This window comes from Rosa rugosa, chromosome 2 (genome assembly GCF_958449725.1).
Source record: "Rosa rugosa chromosome 2, drRosRugo1.1, whole genome shotgun sequence".
Classification (NCBI taxonomy): Eukaryota; Viridiplantae; Streptophyta; class Magnoliopsida; order Rosales; family Rosaceae; genus Rosa; species Rosa rugosa.
The window spans coordinates 2,199,032-2,217,350 of NC_084821.1; the positions used below are offsets into that span (position 1 = coordinate 2,199,032).

The window sequence follows — 18,319 nt, forward strand, 5'->3', positions numbered from 1 at the left end:
ATGAGGATTAGGTTTAGGTTATTAGGTATTTGAGTGAGAATGCAATCCTGTGTGTATGATCCTATTATAAAAATTTTGAGGCTTATATGAGGACCAATACGCACTACGTGAACATCTGTCCTCTTTAATATATGACGGGCTTTGACAGCTTTGAAATATAAGGCCCGGCCCGAACCGTTTGTCTGAATATCAAGGCCCGGGCCCGAACCGTTTGGTTAAAAAAAACATTGGGCCCGGCCCGTTAGGGTCGGGCTTTGACTGTTCGGTCCGGGTTTACGGGTTTTCGGGCTTAAATGCCCAGCCCTACTTTAGCAGGATGCTACAATCTAAAGCGTGTACCATGCAGCATTTTTTCACCTCCAATATTGCCAAAATCTGGTTAGATTTCCGAGGAGAAGTTGGAGGGGCATTGAAAGCTCTACTGTTTTTCTCGCTATTGTTTGTTTTGTTTTCTTTTGGCAGGCCGGTTGTCAAAATCAATTGGCCGGGCTAAACCACCTTTGTAATTTTTAAGTTTTTAACTTGATCTTCAAGTTTGAAACTTGTGCAGAAAGAAGCTAGGAGGAACTTGTTCTCATATGTGATGCCTTGTGTCTGGCATAATTAACAAGATTAAGATCGCTTTTGATCAATACTACCATTGATACCAGTCAATTTCCTCGTTAAAAAAAATGTTGGAAAACACAACAACAAACTGGTGTTTAGTTCCATACAGGCTTTCTTATGTATAATTCATTGGTGTTCTTGTCCAACTGGCTTGTAGGCAGTGGCGGTTTGTATTTTATTGTGATTTTCACTTAACCTAATCAGGGGAATGAAGACTAGCTCCGATCTTTTATGATCTATCTGAACATATATTGCCTGATTATCCGGATTGCAGTCACGGGTGTTCCGGATACAGGGGACGAGCTTTCAAATGCTCAGCAGCTATATATAAGCTGCGGCAGAGAAGATATTATATTCAAAAAGTTCGATCTAGATCGGATGGGGCTCCTCTAAAATTAGAAAGTTGTGAAGTTACTATTCTATTGTGATGCTCTAAATCTAAACATCTCTAACATGCATGTACAACCAAACTTAAGAATTTGTAAGGTAACTTACAGTTGGGCAATTAGCTTGGTAGGGGATCGTGCTACCCAATACAAATACAAACGTGCATGACAAATACAAACTTACAAATTTAAACTGCTTTGACGATGTGATGACAAACAAGGGACCTACTAATCTATTATATAACAAGCTAAAGATGGCCCTTGGCGGTCGATATGATCAACAATACCATCCCTGAACTCTTCAATATCAGCTTGGTTAATTATCGATCATACGACTTACAGTAATGGCCATTCACTTTGGAGCTTCTTCCTCTTCCTCTAGCACTCCTACCAGCCAGTCCGGAACATATGATGTTTTTCTGAGTTTTAGAGGTGAGGATACACGCAACACTTTCGTAGGCCATTTGTACCACAATCTGGTTCAAAGGGGAATCAAAACGTTCAGAGATGATGTTGAGCTTGAAGGAGGAGATGAAATAGCAGCTGCTCTTCAGAAAGCAATTGAAGAAGCAAAATTTCTTATCGTCGTTTTCTCTAAAAATTATGCTACCTCGAATTGGTGTTTAGATGAACTCGCTAAGATTATGGAATGCAAAGAGGTAAACAATCAAATTGTTTACCCTATTTTTTATAAGGTAGATCCATCGGAAGTACGGTACCAAAATGGTAGTTTTGGTGAGGCACTTGCTAAGCATGAAAGAAGATCCAATGGAAACACGGAGAAGATCATAAGATGGAGGAAAGTTCTCACACAGGCAGCAAAGTTGTCTGGTCGGCATTTCTTGGACGGCGGGTATGTTCTTAATTACCAAATTAAATATTGTTTAATTTTAGGTATTTTTTTTATTACGTTTAATTTTAGATGTTGGCTATTTCAACTCGGCAAATATTGTAGTGCACCCAGCATTCAAAGATTGTACTGTATTACTTAAACTTATTTAATATAGAAAAAATTAAATATATACGAAAATATCCAAGCTTATATTAGAGAAACTCATGCATATTTTCTTTTTAATCTATATCCAATTCACAGGAGCTCTTCTAGTGAGTAAAATGAAGACTAGTTAAAACTTTTGTGTTATACCCACTTTTTGATCACATTTCTACAAATCAACCGTTAGATGTTTAGATATTTATGTGTAGATTATTTATGTAATTTTTCAACTAAATTGAAAATAGTTAGGACATTCATAATCATGACTTATCAGTTATGAACATGAACGGTTTATGTTTGACAGATTTGGTGCGTCCACTGATTTGATCTAGTTCTGTACCTTAACGATTAACAATTTGGAAGAAAATTTTTCAGAAGTGATCTACTCATGCATACATAAATATCTAACGATTGATTTGCCATAGAAAAATGGGTTTCTCAAACAATTAATTAGAAGGTCCTCAACTAATCCTCATTTTAGTAGTTCTCATTAGTAAGGCTCTCTCTAGTTCACATCAGCAAACCTTATCTATAGAGTATATGTCTATGATTAAGATCTTTTTTATATTCTTTTTATCTGATTAAGATACCTCATAAAAATTCCATCATCTCTATAGGGAGATCAATGAAGTGGCTCACCGGTAGGGATGGCAAAAATCTCCAGCGGGGTGGAGCTCCATTGGATACCCGCCCCTAATGGGGGGAGAATTCGGGGACAAATGGGGAATGGGGATGGGGATCCCCAATCCCCGCTATCTAAGATCGAGGATGGGGCGGGGATGGTATTATGATCTCCATCCCCAAACCCGTCCCAATGATATTTACATATATTTAATTTATATATATATATATATATATATATATATATATATATTATAATATAAATCACAAATATATACATTTACTACTCTATTCTAATGACTACACTTTTACTTTAATGGTGTTTGACTTTTGCACTCACTGAATTATGATTTATGAATTTAATCATGTTTTAATTTTACTTGTTGTAGATTTTGATTTTAAAAAATGCAATATGAGAAAAAATTTATTCTATTTTTTAAATTCTTATAGGAGATTTGAGGCGGGTTTGGAGGCTTCATCCCCAGTGGGGATGGGGACGGGGAATCCCCAATATATTTTTATTGGGGATTGGGGCGGGGATGAGGGTGAAGAATTACCCCGGGAATGGGGATGGTATTGTGATCCCCATCCCCAACCCGCCCCATTGCCATCCCTACTCACCGGTTAGCTATTCAATTTTAACTTTATTTCATTCTCGACCACCTATTTATATTTTATAGGAGATAGGAGTACGGTAATTGAACGTATGTTCTATTTTGAATAAAGTTTGACAATTTGTCATCTCTTTCTCAAAAAAAAAAAAAAAAAAAAACCCACAGGAATATCAGCTAAGCATAGAGCAAACCCAGCAAAAGACAATAACCGAAAACCTCGCACTGTAACCAATTGACCAGATAGGCGTACATCAGGCAACTTTATAACCAAACCCAGTAACTAATATACCAGAGAACACACCTTATGAACACACAGCAAATTCACAACCACCAGGCCAGAAAAAAAAAAAAAAAAAAAAAACAATAAAAGAATTAAAGAATTAAAAACAAAATACCTCTTGCCCGGGCTGATAAGAAGCATACTGTCGTATCTCTTTTTTTTTTTTTTTTGAGAGAAGGTAATGCATTGCATTAAACTGCTAAACACAATCGAGATACAAGTACAGGATATAAGTACCGGAAAGTCAAAATGACAATCCACAACCTAATATAAAAGTCAGGAAACAAAAGCGTCATCGCTACTAACTAGCTGCGCTGCCTGTAACTTTCACAAGAAAATACTTATACCCATAAAAAGGAAGAAGTGGAAAAATGTCTTCACTTCTTCTCTTGAACCTAATCTAGAAGTTCTTTGGTTGAAAAACATAAACAGTGGTGGCCTCGTTAAAACCTTGCTTGGATAAAACCCAGTGGGAAAAACTCCAAACCGAGGAAAGAGTACCACCCATACAAAACAAAACACACCACACAAAACTGCACTGTCTGGGAAGACCCAGACCTGTCTCCCAAAAATGGGAGAGAACGGGGGAGGGGAAAACAAGTTGGTTGTTTCCAAAGGACACCCATTACTGCTCTTGCATGTTTGATTGTTTGAAAACTCCTTTGCGACGCTTGGAATTGGGAATAGCCTCCTTAAAGACCTCTGAAACCTCGTCCACCGTCAAAATTTGTATCTTATAGCTTGCAAAGATCTGAATGCTCCATTTGTTCTTCTTCCAACTGAGTCTCCATGAGGAACAAGAAGTCTGGTTTATGAGCCCTTAGAAAGGTTCCAAGGGCCCGTTGTGCCCGGGATCGCTCATCACCTGAACTAAATGGAACTAAACAGAAGGTATGCAACTAAATGCTTAATAAGCATTTCATCGAGTAACTAAGGGACGGTGCACCTCAAGAAAAACACAAATGAACCATGAGAAGAATTATTCTCACTCTTAGTCTAAACAAGAAACAACCTAGAGAGTAGGAATTAAAGATCTTATCTCTGTGACATAAGGCATGCGCAGCCGAACAAATGCAATGCAACCCACCTACACAATCCATTTACACCACCAAACAAACGACATATATGAACTTGAAAAAGAAAACAACAAATTTGTTTTCTTTTTCAAGTTCATGATTCCAGCAATGTTAGTGAGGATACTGAAGCCAAAGTTTACATAACCTCCTATCTTATTGGTATAGTGCATCTCTGACCTAGCTCTACTAGGGTTTACTCGACCGCGGCGGCTTTCGACGAACTTCTCAAACATGGCCGTTAACGATGAATCTCGGGGAGGGCGGGGTTTTGTTACCTTTTTTCTTTGGTTGGTTTGAGGGCGGTGGCGGCGGGGGATCTCTCTGACGTGCCTGTCTGATTTTTGTTTTCTGTTTTCTCCTCGTTCATGGGGTTGATCTGGCTGTTGGATCTCCAGCGTCGTTTCGGATGGGTGATGGTTTGGTGATGGGCGGTTTTAATTTTGGAACCAACAAAGATAGCCTGTTTTGTTTTGGTGGCTGGTCCCGAAATCAGGCGCAGGGATCGAATTCGGGGAGAAGGTCTCCAGTGAGCTTGATGGTGGATCGATTGGCTGGCTTATCGTCGGACAAGTCCGTTGAATTTCGTACTTTTGCGGACATGGTCGACGGAGGTCGGAGTCTACTTCCTTCTAGCGTCGATGGTTGTAAATAAAGAATTTACTAAATATAAAAAATTTAATTGGACAATCTACTAAATAAAGAATGTTTTATGATCTAAAGTGGGTGTAGATCGATAAAAACAATGAACGGGTTTAAATTTATAATCACTAGCCTCTTGGGCATGCGCTCCGCAGTTGCTAATTTGCTTTCATAAAAAAATAATTAAAAAAATGAAAAGTTTTATGTGGTAGAAAAGTGAAAGTTTAAGACAGCATTAACCGTTACAAACATGAGATTTGATGTTCTTATCTTTTGTTTTGTTTTGTTTTTTTTTTTTTTAAGGGAAAATAACTGTTTTAGTTTATTTACTATTTTAGCCTTCTAATATAGTTTTTATCAATCAACAAAGAGCATAATAGAAGTTTCAAAAATTTAACCATGAGAAGTTAGAATTTGCTTAATTATATAAGATTATCAAATTGAGTGTAGAACTATTTTTCTCTTATTAGACCATAACGTGTTTCTAATCAATTTCAACCGGATATTGTTGGTACCAGGAATTTTTGATGAATCTCGCGTGGAGTATATAGGCTAAACTCTGCACTGTTTATTAGTGTTTATGTTCTTAATTTGTATTTTTTTTCCCTGACATATGTATATGTATATTTCATCAACTACTTTCATTTTTTTTTTCAACTGGCAGACATGAAGCTGATTTTATTGAAACAATCGTTGGAGAGATTTCGGCAAAACTGCTAGACCTTACACATTTAGAGGTAGCAGAGTATCCAGTTGGAATCGAGTCTCGTGTAGAAGATATGCTCAATCTTTTACATGTTGGGGAAAATGATATTCGGATGGTAGGTATATGGGGAATTGGCGGAATTGGAAAAACTACGGTTGCTAAAGCTGTCTATAATCAGATTGCCCATGAGTTTGAAGGTAGATGTTTTCTGAAAAATGTCAAAGAACATGGACACCTAGCTCAACTACAAGAGCTTCTTCTTACAAAGATGCTGGGGAACCTGACATTTAAGGTGTCCAATGATGATGAGGGAGTCGAGATCATAAAAAAAAGGCTGAGACAAAAAAAAGTTCTCATAGTTATCGATGACGTGAATCATGTGAACCAGTTAAAAAAATTAGTCGGAGGTGCTAATTGGTTTGGCCAAGGTAGTAGAATCATTATCACAACAAGAGATTTGCAACCTTTGACTGACCACAATGTTAATGAGATATATGAGGTCAAGAAACTAAATCATGAAGATGCTTTGAAGCTCTTACGTCTGAATGCCTTCGAAGGAAATAGAATTCTAGAGCAAGATACCATGGCAATTATTCATGATGTACTTCATTACAGTCAAGGCCTTCCATTAGCTTTGGTCGTTATAGGGTCACTTCTACATAATAGGAGTACAGATAAATGGCCAACTGCACTAAGAAGTCACCGAAAATCCGGTAAGGGAATTCATGAACTCCTGAAAATAAGCTATGATGCACTGGCCGAAGACGAGAAAGAAGTTTTTCTTCACATTGCATGTTTCTTTAAAGGTAGAAACACGAATTATGTGATAGATATACTGGGGGGTTGTGGCCTCAACCCCGGAGATGGTATTGACGTACTAAGAAAAATGGCCCTCATTAGCATCACTAAAGAGGAGGAAATTTGGATGCATGACCTGCTAGAAGATATGGGCAAAAATATAGTTATCCAAGAGTCACCAACTGAGCCGGGAGAACGAAGTAGATTGTGGAATTACGAAGATGTGCACCATATTTTTGTGGAAAACACGGTAAGTTATCTATGGCTTATATCTAATGTTACTAATTAAATGTGTTGCTAATGTACGTATAACCAATGTTTATGTAAACACTGAGAAATTAAATTAGAAATTTAAACATTTAGATATATGATTTAGGAAACAGTCACACACAATATTTGAACAAAAAGTCACTCTAAATTTTGATTTCTCACGTTATGATAACTTCACAATGGTTAAACTCAACCATGTATTATTCATACTTCCTGTTAATAACATTGTTATTCCATAGAAAAAAAAAATGGCATAAAGGTTAGCGGTGCTATTGACAGGTATGAATAATGGATCGGGTTTATGACTTGAGGTACCATTATGAAGTTATTATAACTTGAGGTTTCAAATTTAGAGGGAGTGTTCCTGAAATTTTCCTTACTATTTTGAGGAGAGCTTGTTTAGTTACTCCATTGCTTTTTCATAGGGAACACACAAAGTTAGAGGCATCGTGGTCAATGGCATCTTTCAACGACAACAGATACCCTTGAGCAGTGAAAGCTTCTTAAAGTTGAAAAATCTTCAAATTCTTATGATCTCCAGAGAACTATTCAATGAAGAAAATGTGTGTGTGGATTATCTGCCCAACGAATTGAGGCTAATTGATTGGGTGGGTTGTCCTTTACGGTATTTTCCGTCGAACTTTTATCCGAGGAATCTTGTTGTACTCAAGATGGATTTCAGCAGCCGATTACCACTAACGCGATCTGAGGTATTTGAAATTATTGATCCAACATTGTTATTCAGAGAGAGTTTAGATTTTTTTTTGTTTTTTTTTGTTTTTGTCATACTTAACTTTTTGAGTTGATCTGAATACTCTCATTTTGTTATTTGTTTTTTGGTTTCAAAGATAGTGATTCCACCCATACTTGGGACGTCACCACTGGGGAAGGGATTACAGGTACTTTAAAATATTCAACCAATATTCTTACCATCAAAAGTTTAGGTTTTAGAGTTTAAAGATTACATACAATCTTACCATTTCATCATTTTTTTTTTTTTTCACACAGATCATGGAAAATTTGAAAACAATCGAGTTGGTTAGTTGCAATGGTGTAACAAAAATTTCCGACTTGTCTAGATTCCCAAATTTGGTAGACTTGAAAGTACAGTTATGTGGAAGTTTAAAAGAAGTTACGGTTGGGGTTCTGAAGAATCTTGTTAATTTGGAACTTAGTAGCAACAGAGAACTTAGTAAGTTCAAAATTGTGGGGGAGATGGAATCCTTGAAACGCCTGAATCTGCAGGGCACTGCCATCAAAGAATTGTCTTCATCGTCAATCGGATATCTCAAAAATCTTGTAGAGTTAAATTTACAAGCATGCAAAAAGCTTACACATGTGCCGGGCACCATCTTCGAGTTGCAACATCTACAGCATCTTGATCTCTCGTGGTGCCCACTGGTTACATTTTCTGAAATGTATTCTAGTAACCGGAGGAATTCGCATGTCAAGTACTACGGCCCTTTATTTGTCAATGTGAGGCGATGCACTAGTGTGGTAGAAATTTCAGAATTCGCAAGGGAAATAGATTCGTTAAATGCCGGTAGTTGCTATGCATTGAGAAGAGTTTCGAAGTTGTCAAACATTTTGGAAGGTAAAGAGTCAAACATGTGTCGTCGGATGAACTTGTTCAGTTGCCGTATCCTGTGCAGCAATCTGGCTCGTGACGTTTCAAAGTTGAAAGAAAATTTACCGGATAGTTCAGAAGTAACGGCTCTGTTGTCTCTTTTTCTCTCATGTCTTCAATCTGGATTCGAGGTTACGTTTCCCGGAAATGACATTCCAGAATGGTTCACCTGCCGTACGGGTTTTGGGCCGTTACCCTGGTCTCGGGATGTCAATAACAGAGGGCTTCGAGTATACAAGTTCAGAATTGAGTTTCCTGGAAATTTCAAATGGGAGAACAAAGGATTGGCTTTCTGTGCTCAAGCTGATGAAGATTCCCAGTATCACTTTAGACATTTCAAATTCCACTCTATCTACATTAATGGCGTATGCATAGAGTCCATAATCTGGGAAGACACTTGGTTCAGGTTGGTGTTTGGTCATGTGTGGTTGTACTATATTCCATTCCATACAATAATAAGACTGCTCAGGGAGAGTGGCTTACCACCACCTTCCTTGTGTCTAGTTGATTTTCAATTTGAATATCAAACCCTCCAAAATTACTACTGGTTATCGGAAAAGAGGGGAGCACTGATGGGAAGCTGTGGACTCCACGTAGTAATGCCAGAAGATGAAGGCGTTTTTGTAAATGGGCTGGTTCATCAGCGAGAATATGAAAATCATCAGCAGGAACCAACAACTGTTTGATTACAGTCCTCCATCCTGCATAGAAGCTATGAGCTTCTGGCACGCCTTGCAGCATTCCGTCCTTGAAACCTGTAAGATGTTTTCATGAGCAGGCATCATCTTTAAAAGTCGATTCTGTGTTGTGTGATCGTTTAATTGACCTGACAAAAATGGATGCTTATATATGCATACATGTGTGGTCTTTCTTATAAGTTTGTAAGACAAAACATATCTGCTTGCCATTTTACAATCTTCTGTCTATTCTGATCAAGGATGACATTGATTTTGTCTGGACGTGCAGGCTTGCAGACATTGTTCACATCTCACGAAACACTTACCGGTAGAGAGCATGCCATCGAGAGACTATATGATTGTCAAACTAATGATGCTAAGGTTACTTATTAGCTGTTTTCTTTGGAAGTAATAATTATAGATCTATATGGTTTTGTTGCTATTATCTGATTCTCCCTACCTTGTTATCATCATGTAGGATGGTACAGATTTTAAAGGGCTAGAAATCAAACATTCAGAAAACAGAGAAAAGGTGGGCTACGATGCTCCAGAAGACGGAAGAAATTTGGTGCGACAGTATCATGAGGTAGTCGATCAGTATATAGAACTTAGCATGTAGTGGAATTCTACTATATATCCATGTCTGAACTTGCCATATAGTCGATTTGATACTGATAAGGATTTATTTAGGTTCACAGTAATATAAAGTCGATTCTTATTGCTTGCTGTAAACTTCTATCATTGTGCTTACCATGCACTTATTATTGTATCTTTTGTTGTTACCAGGAAAATACGCTTCTGTTAATAAGGTCTTGAAAAGCGTTGATAACTTCAGATGAAACTAGATGGTTAAGATAGTGCTTACAGGTAACAGCTTCTTATCGAGCTCCTGTGTATGTATTCTTGGAGCAACCTAATCCAGTAGCGTAGATCTGAAAGACTGCAACATGTTTGAAGGAGCAGAACAAGTAAAAGGCAATGTCAAGTGATTTCAAAGAAGGCTTTGTGTTCTTGGTAGCTTGCTACAACGGATACATTCATATGATTAGTTAGTTCTCAGTATGTAGTAATGTACACCATAAATCTCTCTCTTGCTAGATCTTGAGTTCCTCTTTGCTTTTATGGTAGAGAAGTTGTCCAGTCCTCTCGGCACTAGAGGTGGCAAACGGGCCGGCCCGGCCCGACCCGACCCATTTTAAGCGGGCCTAGTCGTGCTTCGTGTCGTGCTTGGGCCAGCCCATTTATTATCATGCCGGGCTCGTGCCGGCCCATTTACTTAAACATTAAGCCCGGTCCGGCCCATGGCCCGAGCCCATATCGTGCCGGGTCAATAAACGGGCCGTGCTCGTGCCTACCCACTATAAAGCACGATTTTAAAATCTTAATTTGAATAAATAAAAATTAATTTTATTTAACTATTTAGAAAATTAAAATAAATTAAGTTCTACAATATTTTTCTTAATCTTAGCTTTTTAAGATTAGTTTTCTAATATTTTTTATATTCCACTACAAGAAAGAAAGAAAAAAAAATAACTCAAAATATATTGCTTGTTGTTATAAAGTAGGAAGAAGATAAAGAGAGAATAGTTAGGAGGAAGTAGAAGTGTTCTCATTCAGTCTCATTAGCCTCCTTTATATAGAGGTAGGGTTTACATCAAAGTACATAACTAATGAGTATTTACATGGACATCCACATAGATAATAATATTTACAACACTCCCCCTTGGATGTCCAACAATGAATGATGGTATTGGACGCGCTTATTGTTGCCTCGTTAAAAACCTTGCCAGGTAACAAAAACCCAGTGGGACAAAAAATAACCCTGGTCGAAGGACAAAAAGAGCACAACGCGCATATGTCCTAGGTAGCATACTTCTGGATGCTCCCCCTGATGAGAATCTCCCCCTGATTGTTGCAAGCCTCATTTATGTATGCGATAAGCTACATGTACCATGTATAGTAGTTTGATGTGTCTATCACTGAAGTGAGACCATGTGTGCTTGGCATATAGGGGCTCATCACAAAATTTCATACCTGCAAAGGTTAAGCAATACCAACAAAGCTAGACGATTTTCAATAAGCCTTACCTTATATGATAAGGTTAGAAAACAATCTCATATGTTCAAAATCATACACAAAGTAATAGCTAAACAATATAAACAAATTGACACATTTAACTTTGTATAGTTTAAACATTGAAAAATCATCATGGCATACCTAGCCATACACATCAATATCTTTGTATATTGATATGTCTCATATAAGCTCTTCAAGAGCTCTAAGTAATTCATAACTTTGCGAAAGTTAGAATATGTTGCAACATTATATTCATAATTCGAATTCGATTTCTTAGTCTTGTCATAGTACTCATCGAGGCAATTTGGGTTGCGTTAGCTATAACGGAATGAGTACATATGAGCTAGCTTAAGACTCTTTGATTCCATGAGTGAGCTTCAGGCTCTTTCAACATTTCATGGACTTGCATTTGAATTATTCATGTACTTGAATCCCTTGAGGATTTGATAAGCAATACACTTATAATGACACTTTACTTTTAGCAATGTGTCTTTAAGATCTTCATAATATACGATGACAACGTGCCATAAATCTCTCATCAATATAACGGCTATATGTAACACTGTATTTATAGAAAATTGTCATTCATACAAGGGAAGATATTCATAATCTCGTGTCTCTATAAATAGACATTGTGTCATAGTGATTTATCTTCACTTTAATAAATACCCTTTTGTAACTTGTAGGGTTAAAGGTCAAAGTATTTCATCACGTTTCAAATATTTAATTTCATTGGAATTGCCTCTTTCCAATTTGGCCAATAATATACTTTGTCGACATTCATGGTGAAACGTGGTATAGCATCCATACAGCCCTTAATGATTTTTGGTAGCTACCATATGTAAATTATCATCGATGATCATTAATCATAGATCCCACACATTCTTATATGCATGCATTAGCTGTAAGAAGCTTATTGATATTGGGTACCCATGCCACTTCTGGGGCATATATTGTCACTTCTAGGACAATCATCTCTCATAGGTGAATTACGTAGAGAATGTGGATCTTTTTACTTATAATCTCATGTAGAGCATTATAGGGCTTGTATAATCTTCCCTTTTTTGGGGGCTTAAAACTTTAGACCTGGTGGATATAATCCACACAAATTCACGCCGTTATTCAAATGACAGCAGTCTTTCCTCCCCCTAACGGCGGGAAGACTGTCTTATTTTGACCATGCTCAAAAGATGCATTCAAAAATCTATCACTTTCTTTGAAGTGAAGATGCGCATTGGTTGGTGGCGAGCCCAAACCAAGATTTAGGTCAAAACATGCTTTATTCATTAGCATCAACCATATTGATTTATTATTGTATCACTAAGACATCATTTCCTAATGGCATACCTACACCCTCTGTATGTGTAGCAATATTAGGAGTTGTGATATTGTTTAATGACATTCTCTTCAGGAGAACCATGTCAATTGGATACACTTGTATCCCACAAATCAAATGGAGTCTACATTGTTTGTATTAATATGGTCGGTCTCAAGGACTTTAACCCAAGCAGATGCCTTTGCATTTAGCATATAATTTTGTCACTTTCTTTTATCAATTCACTAGTTTAGATATTTCTTGAAGTCAAAATGAGACGATGGAGATATCTCACACCAATTCATATCGTTCTTCAGGAACAATCTTTCTCCCCCTCATTGCAGGAGGATTGTCTCATTAAAGTGACAACTCGCAAATATGCGGTAAATAAACAATTTGCTTGTGAGTAAGGTTAGCAGTCATCAAAACTTGTAAGTGATTCCATGCAACATGGTAGACAAAAGATGATGTAACCAGTCATGCCAAAATAGTGTATTTGGTTCAAGGAACTTCAGGTTCATGACATCATATGACTGAGTTTACTGCAGAAAATTCGATACAGTATATATCTGATGGCATAAAGTCTTCTCCAACCATATAGGAGGTAATTAATGCAACAGTATTTCAAATTTGGTAACATGATAGTAGCTCATTCGGAGCCATAGATCAAGATCTATGACTCTTGATATGGGTGTTACCTTAGCTTCAGTAAACATTAATTGTGAAATACTGATAATTGGAATGGACCAAATTCATTTTGAACTGTTGGCCAAAATGATATACTCGAAAATTTCAAGTTGAAGACTATAATCCATAATAATAGAGTAACATTATCACGTATCACGTGGAGAACCTCAAGTTCTCTGTCACGTATATATTTATAGTCATAAAGAGGAGGAACTTCAGGTCCTCATATAATCGGAGATCCAAGAAACTTGAGATTTCGATTTTTTCCATTTTGTAACAACTTCTTGAGGAACATGACGTTCTAAGATAATCAGATTAAGAAACATTTAGTTTCAATGGAAACTCAAGAGGTTACGAAAATTTTCTCAAAATATAAAGTTTGAAGAGGACACAAATCAAATTTGCAAGAATTGAACAGTGGATCTCATAGGATATACACGAAGCTTCTGGCTCATGTTATACAGGTAAAACATGACGTTCAATTATTGTGTTGTTGTTTGATGTAGATTAATAACATCAAATGCATTTTGAACTTCTGGCCAAAATGATTATTCGAAATATCAAGTTTAAACTTTATGACCATAACTTATGAGTGAAGGACTTTAGATGGTCATCTAGTTAGTTTGATCATTGAGGAACTTCAAGTCCTCATGTAATTAAGGATCAATGAACTACAGGTTCTGATCTCTTTTAATTACAAAAATTCATGATCACAAATTTGGGGTATACTCATACTCATTCGTCATAAACCAACGGTTAAATATCTGCTTACTTTTAAATTGGTGTCAAAATAATCCCCTCAAAGCTTCAGGTTTGAGGTTGACCCAGATTAAAACTTTATGATAAATTGTCTATATATTCACTCGAGACTTATGGCTCGAGTCTGCACAATTAGAACTTCAGGTTCCAAGGTGGAATGCTTTAAGCAGACATAAAAGAAGAATGTATCAATCGACATATGAAAATTTACTCGAAACTTCTAGTTCGAGTTGACATAAAGTCAAATAAACTATGAATGAATCATATGTGTAATCGAAGCTTCAGGTTCGAAATTTTTTTCTACGAACTGCAAGTTCTAAGATTTCGTAATTTGAACTTCGGGTTCAAATAAATTTGGTCTTCGAAACTTCAGGCTCGAGGTGACTAAAGTGAATCTTCAAGTTCACTTTGAACTAATTTATATTTTATACTCAAAGCTTCGGGTTTGAGTTTTACTATTAGAACTTCAGGTTCTATTATGAAATTTTGAACTTCTGGTTCAAAACTATTACATTCGAAATTCATATGTTCGAGGTATAGGACTGCTGGTCCGTATGAGTAACAAAAAAATTAATTTAAAAGATAAGTACTATAATGAAAGTACATAACAAAATAGGAAAATTGCAGGGAAAATAAATAGATAAATTATGCAATAAAGTTAACTGTGGAAACTTCTGGTTCCATTAAATGAAGAAATACACAGAACTTCTGGTCCGGTTAACTTCATAATACATTATAATCTTGTATCTCATCTAACAAAAGACAATAGGAGAACCAAGTTCTCTGATCTAAATGCTAGTCAGAAGCTTCTGGCTTCGATTGATTGTCCAACTTTGAACTGCAGGTTCTAAAGGTGGTTTGAATTCCAAATTCAAAAATAGTCATAAGGAGGAAGGGACCCCAGCATAAAAAAATTAGAGGAACGTACTTGTACTCAATTGCATAGTTTTGAGGATCTTCTGGCCCTCGTAATTGTATAAATTTGAGAGACTTCATGTCGCAATCCCTGAGGAACTTCAGGCCCTCATGTAATCATATAAGAAAAATATTTTGATCGCATTGAATTTAATTACAATGGTCATTGAAATCCGTCTGAGAAATAAAATCATATTATACGGCCTTACCTTTTGAGCATATTTATGCACATAATTGTAAGATTGTATAACCTGGATATCAAAAAAATATTGATCCGCCTTTGGGAGTTACTGATCCTTGATTCAGCGGGGTCTTCCTCATCTTGCTAGCGATTCATTGTTGAAATTGGAAATAGACTGAAGATCTGAGCTAGTCCTCTCTATTTCCTTCGAGAAAACTTTGAGAAGCTAAATTTGTATATATATGAACCGATCAGCTAAAGAAAGAAAAGCTGTGTAAACAAGTAACCCAGAAAATATACTCGGCATTTATCAAGGAATGAGATTGGGTGACCAGTAAGGGCTGTGGCCATATAAAGGCTGCGATTCCTTCTATATGTGGAACTAAACTCATGCCATAATTATCCAATTAGAATGGAACCAAAAGTAAGAGACTTTGTTTCATATTGAATAGCCCAGTAAAAAAAATTAGAGAACGAATGTAGGCAAAAGCAAACTGATGCATCCTTATGTAACCAAATAATAAGAGTTAGAGACATTATGGAGGTCAATAAACAAAATCCTAATGGTATCAAACATCCCAAGTCCTAATCGTGATCATTAACCAGTGCGAAAGAAAAAAAAAGGATAATGATCATGTGGGAACAAAAACAAAAAAAATCATTCTGCCGATTATAGCAATAGAACAATCATTCAGCATCATCTGAATTAAAAATAAGCAAAAGAAACTCATAGATCAAGAACACCGGTGAAAAGCAACAAGTTGCACCGTATGACTTTTAGATCATCATTGAGTTTAGAAAAAAAGAAAAAAATAGAGCGTGCTGATAACGTGTTATAAAGTAGGAAGAAGATAAAGAGAGAATAGTTAGGAGGAAGTAGAAGTGTTCTCATTCAGTCTCATTAGCCTCCTTTATATAGAGGTAGGGTTTACATCAAAGTACATAACTAATGAGTATTTACATGGACATCCACATAGATAATAATATTTACAACACTTGTAGTATATTATTGTGAGATTAATCTTTATTAATATAATTGGAGTTTCGCTATGAGAAGTGCCGAGGGATCTGCAAGGGGTGTGGTTTCTTCACCCATGCTGGAGGGGATTGTGACCGAAAGTTGGTGAAGGAAGTGGCAGTGGAGGACCTGGTTCTGCCGTCGAAAGATTTACAGAATGAGATGATGCCGTCCAATGGTACCGTGGCACCGTCGTCGTCTCTTGATGTGATGGAGGCGCTGCAGACCGGGTCGGCGATTCTGGTACTGGCGCTGGGCTCTGGAGTCGTGCAGGTGATGGAGGCAGGGCAGGATGCGAAGGGGACGGAGCTGAGCCCTCAAATGGCAGCTCCGAGTTTTTCGGCGGGAACCCCTAATTTCAAATTAGGGTTGACCGCTGGGCTCGGGTTGACCTCTTTGAAAGGTGTTGGGCCGGGTATAGGGTCAGTTGGACTTGGAATTGAAGGTTCTGGGCCTATTGCTGATGGTTTCTTTGGACACCCATCTAGGGTTTTGGGTGTGAGGAGGCCTCGGGAGGAGGACTGGCTTGAGGATGGGAAGCGCCTGAAGTTTTCTGCAGGCTTCGCCGATGTCCCAGTCACTGATGGGAAAGTTCCAAAGAAGAAGGGCCGACCACGTGGCAGTCGGAATAAGCCCAAGTCTGTATCCACTTTAGAGGTGAAGGTTGGGGGGCCGTCTTCGGAGGAGGTCCTTCCTCAAGAGGGCTAGGGGTACAAACCTACATTGACTCGATGAAGCTTTGGCTATGATGCTTGCGGCGACGTACACCATTGGGTCTTAGGCGTTAATGCTTCATTATAGTTGCTTTGTTTCGGGTTGTGTAGGTTTGTTTTTTCTTTTTTCGCATGTTGTAGTTTTCTTCTCTAGTCCTATTTCTGTCTTCTAGATGGCACCATGAGGCTGTGCTGATCTGTTGCGACGTACACCATTTGAGGTCTTAGGCGTCAAGATGATTCAAGACAGTGGCTCCATTTTCAGATAGGGTAGGGTTAAGGAAATTTTATTTTTGTTGCTTTTCTTTTCTGCAGTTCCTTTAGGTTTTTCGCTCTCTTTGGTTAGTAATAATTTGGCTGCTTTCGGCAGTTTGGGTAGGAGATTTTTGGCTGCTATGTGCAGTCTGTATTGTGCTTGTACTTGTACCATGAGTGGTTTCTTCGAACCCTCTAGCTTGACGCAGTGACGTCGTAATATATTTGGAACCTGATTCCATTTCCCTCAAAAAAATATAATGAAGATTTATTATCATATTATTCTTTCCTTCATTCTATAGTTGTATTATTATGATATTAGAAAAAATACTTTATGTCAAAACAAGGATATAATGTTTTATTTCACTATTTTGACAATATAAAAAAATAGCATTGGTGGAATTGTCATGAGATTTTAAATAAAGAGGTCTAATATTCAAATCTCATAATTGTGGTTTTTAAATATTTTTAAAAACAAAATGAAATTTTGTGTTTGTAACGGGCCGGCCCACAATATGTCGTGCTCGGGCCGTGCCGGGCCCATTACGGGCTCAGGCCAGGCCGGGCCAATGGGCCAATATTCCTAGGCCCAACCCGGCCCGTTATTCTAACGTGCTCGGGTCGTGCCGGGCCTCTTTTAAGCGTGCAGGGCCCGTGCCGTGCTCGTGCTTAGCGGCCCGTTTGCCACCTCTACTCGGCACCTATGGCCTATAAAGTAAAAGTTACTTGGTTGGCATTAATGATTAGAGATAGTTGAGTACTTGAGTTGCTAATTGTCTTTGTTACCTTTATGTAGGATGCTACAGATTGTTAAGGCCCTGGAAATTGACGTTGCGATGGCAAAGAAAATGTGGGGTGATATGATATGCTCCTGTGGAGGAAGGGATTTGCAATTGGTGCTGACTAGTATGGTATATATCTATTCTATAGCTCTTTGCTTTGAACTTGCCGTATATTCTATAAACTCTGTAGGGTGGATTCTAATTAACAAGCTTGTCATGCAAATGTGACAACTATGGATGGTAGTTTTGACTTTTGAGAGGTCCTATGTGTTTATATTTATTTCCAGATCTATAGCTGCAAAGAAGCACTTTATCATATACTAC

At 37.6% G+C, this 18,319-nt stretch overlaps 1 protein-coding gene across 2 annotated transcripts; it reads left to right on the top strand.

Moving 5' to 3' along the window:
* Positions 1-1,084: 1,084 nt before the first annotated feature.
* LOC133734518 (disease resistance protein Roq1-like) lies at positions 1,085-18,117 on the top strand. Of its 2 annotated transcripts, XM_062162152.1 has the most exons (9): positions 1,085-1,845; positions 5,881-6,970; positions 7,416-7,700; positions 7,839-7,889; positions 7,999-9,374; positions 9,584-9,675; positions 9,773-9,880; positions 10,081-10,161; positions 18,010-18,117. In XM_062162152.1, the coding sequence occupies exons 1-5, from the start codon at positions 1,337-1,339 to the stop codon at positions 9,301-9,303; spliced, it is 3,240 nt and encodes a 1,079-aa protein (XP_062018136.1). In that variant the 5' UTR covers positions 1,085-1,336; the 3' UTR covers positions 9,304-9,374; positions 9,584-9,675; positions 9,773-9,880; positions 10,081-10,161; positions 18,010-18,117. The 2 variants fall into 2 exon arrangements, with proteins under 2 accessions (XP_062018136.1, XP_062018135.1); XM_062162151.1 differs by lacking the exon at positions 18,010-18,117 and having other exon boundaries at positions 10,081-10,332.
* The last annotated feature ends 202 nt before the right edge of the window (positions 18,118-18,319 follow it).